The sequence below is a fragment of the Malurus melanocephalus genome, unplaced genomic scaffold (genome assembly GCF_030028575.1).
Source record: "Malurus melanocephalus ecotype Western Australia unplaced genomic scaffold, MMel_1.1 scaffold_227, whole genome shotgun sequence".
In the NCBI taxonomy this organism is placed as follows: Eukaryota; Metazoa; Chordata; class Aves; order Passeriformes; family Maluridae; genus Malurus; species Malurus melanocephalus.
In genome coordinates, this window is record NW_026623459.1 from 1,107,426 (window position 1) to 1,116,246 (window position 8,821).

At 38.5% G+C, this 8,821-nt stretch overlaps 1 protein-coding gene across 4 annotated transcripts in view; it reads right to left on the reverse strand.

Annotated features, from left to right (window-relative positions):
- The window catches only part of ZDHHC21 (zinc finger DHHC-type palmitoyltransferase 21), a 34,460-nt gene extending 25,668 nt beyond the window's left edge, over positions 1-8,792 (reverse strand). For 2 of the 4 annotated variants that reach the window (XM_057374505.1, XM_057374508.1), the window contains exons 1-4: positions 8,139-8,279; positions 6,042-6,132; positions 2,071-2,274; positions 1,221-1,319 (exon numbers count right to left, since the gene is read on the reverse strand). In XM_057374505.1, coding sequence (XP_057230488.1) covers positions 1,221-1,319; positions 2,071-2,224 — 253 coding nt within the window. In that variant the 5' untranslated portion in view covers positions 2,225-2,274; positions 6,042-6,132; positions 8,139-8,279. The other 2 variants (XM_057374507.1, XM_057374506.1) reach the window with 2 other exon arrangements.
- Positions 8,793-8,821: the final 29 nt, after the last annotated feature.

Here is an 8,821-nt window from a genome sequence, read left to right on the forward strand (position 1 = left end):
CACACTGGTCCTGCTGTTTTGAAGGTAAATAAATATTCCAATATAAATGTAACTGTCTGTAACTGTAGCTAGTGTCTTCATCGTCCAGGTTGCAAAATCTATTTTGCTCATGCAGCAAAAATTCTAACTCCAGAACCCAAGTCAGAGACTTCCATTTTACTGGATCAAAGGRTCAGGTGCCAGGAGCAGAAGGAACACTGGCATATTTCTGCAATTAGTGTTCAGCTCAACACAGCTGAATCCCAGGGAGACACAGCTATCAGCCTTTCTACTATCAGCTACCTGCTTCATGCATGCAATAACATCAGCATTAAGGCTAAAAAGATCATGTTTCCACATCAACTTAGATTTTCACTATCAGGAAGAGAGACCACAATTGCATTCTGGGCATCCACCACACCTCAAAACAAGGCGGAAGTATCCATTCTTAGCACATGAAACACATTTTCTTCAGGAAGTGATATTTGTTAATGTGATAAAGTTCATGCTGTTTAACAGCCCYACTCCATTCCAAGCTGCTATGTAAAAGCTCTATGTATTAGACAATAGCATCCAACAGCTCATAAAAATACTGTCWTTCTCTGTGGAGAAACACTTGGGTTTTAAATTTCCTCCAAATTCTGGAGCACCGGATACCATACAGGAATTGTGGAATAAATTTACAAAGTTAGAAAATTGCCCCATTAAGCTACTACTCCATAGAAACGCAGTGTAATCAGCACCATGGGGGTTTTTTGTTTTTTGKTTTTTTTTTTAACAGCCCATATAAACATAAGATAYTGGGAAAAAAGCATAAAAAACACACAGGTAAAATCCAGCAAAGGACATCTTCCACCACCATTTTAAACATTATACAAATTTACTTAGTCAAAACTAACCAGCCATCTCTAAATATTTTTCACTAAATATTATCAAGCTAGTAGTATATGCAGTATGTTTGAAAGTCTAGAATGAAAAAAATKCTTCCCATGGAAAAATTTCCTAGCAGAAGGTCCTACATAACTGAATTTTCTGGTGGAATACACATTTTAAAAAAAAAGAAGTTTTGAGACTACACACGGAAAAGTGCTAGAAACTTAAAAACAGTAACATACTAACGTCATTCAGCAGGGACAGCTCATGGTTTCCATTAAATCTCACAAAGACAAATTTATTCCCCTAATTATTTCCAGGATATTAAAATAAATTTCCTTCAAATATATGGAAAAAACTTAATGTACCTGTGATTGGTATCTTTGGATTTTCAGGCAGCTTTCCTGGATCTGCTACTGAGGCTCTAAATAATGAAGCTATACAAAACAATGAGCAGAAGTAATAACCTAAAAAAAAAAAAAAATAAACACTTGTTAGTCTTTTTCAGATATTCAAAGTGTACTACATCAAAAACACAGATAGTCCAGCACTGAGCTGGAAAATATTYAGCCTTCTCATTCAATTCCAGATCTATTTTTGACAGGAAGTATGCAACACTAAGTTTCATCATTAGAGAGGAAAAAGTAGTAAGCAGTTCTTATAGCACCAGCAGATGCTATGCCCATACTACAGTTTTTAAGTAGTTCCTCCACTGTCTTATCAAACAATTCCACACCTCAAAGCCTCCGTATGAAATATTTTCCCAGTAGTGCATCTACACTTTGAAATTTGTTCCAGCCACAATTCAAGCCTTTTCCCCAGCAAACCTAACAGCGTAACTCATATGAGCTGACTTATCCAGGGATATATGGCAAAACTAGCAATATTTAGTTTGCTGCCAGTCATCAGTACTATYACCCCAAATTCTGACAGGCCCTGAGAGACGTGGACCTGAAATCCTGTCAACAAATTCTGAGTATAGGACCTGAAAGCCACATTCAGGCTTTTCACCAGTTTCCACAACAGCAATTTCTACCACGACAACTTTGAAATGAAGTGTCTCAGCTTCTCAGAACACAAAACTATAGGATATGTCCCAATGCTCTTATCCTTCATCTTACCTTTTGTCTTTATCTTTCCCCCGAGTTTTAATTTTCTGACCTTTCTCATGTACGTTGAGACACTAATTTATCAGCAGAAAAGTGTTAAATTACTTACACAAAACTGCCACAACGGATATATTTCCCTCTTCATAATGAGGAAAAAGGATGACCTTTGGAATGAAGATTGTATTGTAAAGCCAGACGAAGATAATTAGGCCCATGCAGCACCAACCCTGAGGGTCAACCACAAAGTGAATTCGTTGCCCCATTGAACACAAACAGGTAAGAAATTGTCACGACCCAGGAAGAAAAGATAATCCTAAAGAGATAAATAAAAAGTTATTTTTTTTAAAAAAAGTAAATTAGCATAGTGCAACCTACAAGGCTAATACATTTGGATTCATACATTCAAATAAGAAAGGAAAAAACTGTCAGCTATTGATTGAAGCAATCACATAAAAACTTAGAAACATTTCACATACATTTTTCGAGCACCAGGTAGGAAAACATTTTCTGATTCCATTAATTAGTTATATCTGGCTAAAGAGTAACATTTATCACCACAATGCAAGTAAAACCATTACTTGGGAAAAGTTGTTACGTAATAGGTAAAGCAAGTGACTGTCAATCAGGTGGCAGCCGCAAAGCATGCAGATACTAAAGTCTTCCTTCAAAGTAAAAAGACTTCAAAGCAAATAATATAGGGAATTATTTATGTGATACAAAGATGCACCCCACTATTATAGTCTCCCCCAACATTTCACATGATGGTGTTCTTAAAGTTTTTGTTAAAATAGCCAAAAGCTGCACTAAGAATTTGTTTTTCCTTTCTTAAAAAACCTCCTTCATGACATTCATAGCAAAGCAAGAGATAAAACAATCACTACTGTAACATCTTTTATGTAGATAATTAAAAATACCAGACAATAGTATATTTCTATTAATCACATTTAAAACATCAAGATTTCCATTCTTACATTCTGGTGTGCTGGCTTCTTTTATATTTTAGACTAAAGAAAGCCCACCAAGTCCTACCATGTTAACTTCTCAGCTTCATAAACTGATCTCCATAACAACAGAACATTAAGTCCTAACCACTATTCAGCAAAACTTTCAAGGGAGGGATTATTACTGTTATATTTTTTTGTCAGGCCACTTTCATACACATATTTTAATACAGCAATTTAATACTGCAATTAATATTTATATTTAATACACACATAAATCCCAATTTACTCTCCCACCCATTAGCTTTCCCAGTTACTGGATTGCAGAAATCTTGTCCATTTCAGATGGATTTCTTTCCATTCCTTTCAGCTTATACTTGTGCTATTGAAATTTTGTTTATCAGTCAGAGATCCCTCTTTCCGAGATTCTGCTTACTTTTTTCACATTTGACTGTCCTCAATCGCATTCACAATTTCTTAATATTTTTCATAAATTTCATTGCCTTTTCTTCTTTTTCTAGATCTCTAATCAAAATCAGACCCAAACAAACTGTCATTTTTCCACATTTCTCCTTTGCATTATTTATTATTATTATTTAGCGAACCCTTTGTTCGCTATCTTCTAATGTGGCACTGCTCCCATTTAACTACAGCAAAGTAATATGTTTATTCTTATACTAACAATACATCAAATTTCCTAACATGTGGTTTAAGAACAGTGTTGTATACTGAATAAAGCTGCTAGCTGCCGCGCTGCTAAAGCTGTTTTTAAGTTCATGATCATCAAAAAACCTATTTAGGCCTATAATCTCTCTTAATTTGTAGCACGTATGCACCACCAGCCATTACATAGTGTATGGTATTAATACACTACACACGTATGTACCGTATCTAAACGTAAAATGACATGGTATTACACTCCTGAATCTGCCAGTTCTTAATGTGTCTCTGTCGTAAGCTAGCTCTGGCAACCACCAGAGAAAAACAACAATTTTTTTTAGAACAAAAATCCATTTACAGCCTTCTAAATGTGCACTGATGAAGGATGTCTGATGAGCAGACAAGTTGTGGGAGGTGAGGAGACCGCACAAMATCAGGGATGCTGAAAAGGAGATAGACCTTTTCCCACTAAGTTCCTGCAGCCACAGGAACCCCCGCTGCACTGAGGAGAAGCAGACAGTGCCTCAGCTTGTCAAGCTGGACAGGGAGATGCAGAGTACAGTGAAGTCTGGGAGCCTGTGAGCTCCAGCATCAGGGGGATGGTTCCTGCTCCACCTGCACCTCTTATCTAGAGAGCAGGTTCTGGCAGCAGACATGGACAGGAAGCTCTGTCCCAGAAAGCCTCTGAGCCATCTGTGCCTGAGTCCTGTGGCAGTATGGCAAGGATGGTGTAAGGAACATTTGTGGGAAACTCCCTGCTTCAGGGACAAAGAACGCCTCTGCAGCCTAACCTGTCACCTGGCAAAGGATGCTGCTTGGCGGGGGCTTGGATCCCAGATACCATGGACAGGCTCTTTCTGAGACTGATAGCAGTCTGGCGCTTAGACTCTCACCCTCATCTGCTCTTCCATTCAGGCACCAAGGGAGACCTGGAGCATAYCAAGCATGACTACACAGCTCACAGGGTGTTGGCCAAGGCCTGGTAGCCAAGACACCTGGTAGCCTTGTGTCTTGTTCATCCTGCTGGTGAAGGGAGGGYTTGAGAGGAGCAGAAAGATCCTGCAGATGAATTAGTGGCTGTGCAGCTTTCATATCCATAGAACTCACTATGAAGATCAAGAACTGAGGGCAAAGCGGAGCAGGATCCACACGAAATTACATGGGGTAAAAGCATCTTTGCCAAGACTAATCTGCTCAGAGAAGGCTTAAACTACGAATGATGATAGAGGAAGGTGGTGACCTCTGAATAAGCAAGAAAGTGGTGGTGAGGGTTTGCAAGCAAAAGATGCAAAATTGCATGTACAACAGAGRTCTTATAATCAACCAAACCAAGATCAAGTGGGGCTGCACCAACTGTGTGCAGACAACTGATACAGGAACACCACTTAGGTGCACTAGGAGGAGGTAGGAACACCGAAGTCTTCRTGGAGGTTAACCTGATGAGGGATATGAAGTTCCAAGAGAAGTCTTTGTACAGGTAAATGAACAGCATAAGGAAGGCTAAAGGAAATGCCAGCCTTTACAYAAAAAAAAATCAAAGCATCTTGTTTACCTTGTTCTTTATGGGTAACACCTGCCTTCTGGAATCCCAGTTCCCTAAGACCAGTGGGAGAGTCTACAGAACAAAAGACTTACTCTAAGTCAAGGACGATCAGATTAAGAAATTTTTGAGTAAACTGGACCTAACACTTMCATGGAACCTCCTGAGATGCTAACCTGAGTGCTAAGAGAGCTGACCTTGTCACTGTGAGGTTGCTGTCAATTATGTTCGAATGTTTCACACTACGGCTAACATTCCAGAGAGCTCAAAAAAACAAATGTCAACCCTGTTTTCAAAGACAAGAAGGCGGAGCCAGGCAACTACAGGCCTACTAGCCACACCCTGTTCCCTGGGAAGTTTAAGGAAATGATCATGGAAACTACTTTCAAATGCATGAAGGACAAGAAGGTGACTGGCAGTTATCACCATGAATTTAAAATGGAAAATCATGCAGACTGAAAGAAACATAGAGCCCAAAAAAACAAATGTAGCCTGAAACATTGCTGACCACTGAGGAATAGATCTGTTTTCCATCTCACCAGAGAGGCAGATTCCATTACTTCACAGCACTTCCTCAGAATGGCAAATAACAGCTCAGCAAACAAAACAGAGAGATAAAATTACTTAAATCCTTGCTTCTGAGTGACCTACTAGTATGATGTGTGAGCAATGAGCAATGAGAGAGACTCAACAGAAAACAGTAAGAACACCTATCAAAGAAATATATCCCAAATTTTTATCACTCAGGTAATTTGTTTTGCCTACATGACAATATTCACATTTATAATTAAAAAACAAAACCAACATCACCCACGAACACCTATCAAAGAAATATATCCCAAATTTTTACCACTCAGGTTATTTGTTTTGCCTGCATGACGATATTCACATTTATAATTAAAAAACAAAAACCAACATCACCCACCCTCAAAACCATACCTTGGATGGCAAATTCCACAATTAAGTCCAAACTATGCAAATACAGGATCCACTCTCRAGACAGAGTAATTTGTCATGTTTTCTGTATCTTCTGAAAGAGACCGAAAATAGTTTGATACACAAATWACCATTGTCACTTGTTTGAAAAGCAGCATATAACATGTTACCTTCTATTTTGTTTTTCAAACCTCACCTTACTGAGTAGAGCTGTCTGCAAACTGATACATGGATTCTAACTAGCATTCCTCAAATCTCAGTTCTACTACATTTCACAATTTTAATATAGATTTAAAAGGATGTCATTGATGTGAGAATGGTCTGCAYAAAACTGCACTACTGCCAATGTATTTCAGTTACAAATATTTACTTCCCGTATGCCTATTTATAATGATAAATTAGGTTTTATCTTTTTTATTATACTTTGCCAGCAATGCTGAATAAACAATGTTAACATATTGACTTAGYCCAGCAAAGTGAGTTTTTTCCCCTCTTCCTCTTGGTTTAGGTACCATGCATAAATAGATAAAATGGGAGGAATAAAGAAAAACTAGGAGGTACAAAATCTAATAACTAGATAGGAAGTACTAGAWTAAAATTTAAATCACAATATGAATTTATTGCTTTTTCAAACACAGTGCTAAGAGAAGAGATGACTGATCTCAAGTGATTTTGTTCTTTAAAATTCGTAATTTCTAATCAGAAAAACTACAATATGCAAAGAAAAGAACTCTATGAGAAGGTTTACAACAAATAAACTGAGAGAAACAATTAARTGATTTATATTTAGCTGTATACACACAGTATTCATACAAGCAATGAAATTTTCCAAGCAATGCAATTTTCCAATGAAATAATTTGCAGGAAACAAACAGCACTAAAACATCACAGGCTTTGTGGTTTTCTTCCCTCATACCCTAATTTATAGCCATTTTTTCTCAATAAACAGTGCAAATACAAATAATTTGAAAGCAAACAGTAGCTGTGCCTTTGAAAACCTTAAGCTTAGCCAAAACATGACTGAGTCTTTCCTATGTAATCAGGAATTGTTCTTGCCTTTGCAAAAAATACTTTTATTATAGGATGCCTGGACAGTATTTTTTCTTAGCCCTTTTCTTTCTGCCCAATTCCATGAATGGTATCATAAACTCAATATTTTGTTCACTACAATCACCTGCAATGTGAATCTTCATGTGACAGAAGAATGATGAATAGTGAGACCACAGAATGAGTCAGGCAGGCAGAAAGTCAATTCMGAGAAACGAGAAAGCTTTGTGCTAACCAGAAATGTTAGCATGAAATATAAATTGCTTTAACAGGCTTATGTGAATGTAAACACAGAAGAATAAAAAGCATACCATTTTGCATTTCTAACGTACTTAGAAAATTGTAYTTCATGAATACACCCAACACAATCGGTACTCAATTTCTCACCCTAAGAGGCATGACAGTCCTACTCCTTGCACATTCATGGGTGTTGCACAGATACTAGAAATCGTGCCTCACTTTAGCCCTGCTCATTAAGAAGACTTCTAAAATCTGACTTGCTGAAATTTTTTCACCAAATCTTGAACTCAAGTCCAGAACACCACAGATCAGTAATTTATTGCATTGTTCACTGTGAARCACAGTTTTTAGGCCCACACAAACTGAACAATACTATGCTCCATAATACACATTTATAGAGTGGAAAAAAACACCACCTTCTAAAAAGGTTGTATCCTAAGCAAGTCAGAAAAGGAACACAGTAGAAACAAGAGACACACTTTCTCTTATTCGCGATTGCTAAGGCAAGACTTTAACACCAATAGCCTCCCCCAGTTTCTGGATCCAGCTGCAGTTTTAGACCAGTGACCTTCATAAAATCTGAAGAATTACTACTAAAGATTACACTAAAAATACACTTCAACAGGAAAAAAAAGAGGGACTTGAGCCAATCAACTAAATTACTTTTACAAACTAGATTTTAAASAAGTGACATCATATTATCAAGTGTCAGAATTGTCATGAAGCTTTTTGCAACTCTTTTAATGAAACAATGGCATCTGATTAGACAACATAATCAACAACATACTTTTGCTATGACAAAACCCCACGCACCTGGCATTTCTCGTATTTATTCAATGGATGGTTGTAGTGCAGGCCTTGGCACTATGCAGTTATTAGGTAGCTGTTGACAAGATTGTTAAGGTAGGCAAGACATTCCCACACAGTTATTTTTCATTGATAGGATTTGGCAAAGCATACCTGTAAACATCTACTGTAKTCCTAAAAAAACGTCCTTTGGGCTTGGACAGCGATGTGGCTTGCTGCTACTGTATGCACACCACACCCTCCTATCAAAAGTCCATGAAAACTATCTTCACCCACCGCTGACCAAACAGTCATTTRTAGACATGTAATATATGCTATTTAAAAACATTACTGTTTGGATCGTCAGTCTGAGGGGAACCCCKAGAGCGAGGAAATGAAAGTGTGAAACAAAAGGAGGCCAAAGCCATTGCATTTCCTTGTGCACTGCTGCTGCTGGAGAATACCGCCAATTAATCCCACGTGCCTCTCCAATTACCACCGCAAAAGCAGCAAACGCCCTCCTCTCCTTTACAGGACAACCAGCACCCTGGAGCTGCSTGAAAGCGACAGCAGCATTTCCTCACTGCACAGCCGGGGGTATCCCCGCCAAGCCTGCCCGGGGCTCCCCTCCGCAAGCACACCCGGCAGCAGTGCCGGAGCGGAGATGCAAGGATGCAGGCAGCCCCAGGGGCCCCGGCCGTGCTGAGGGG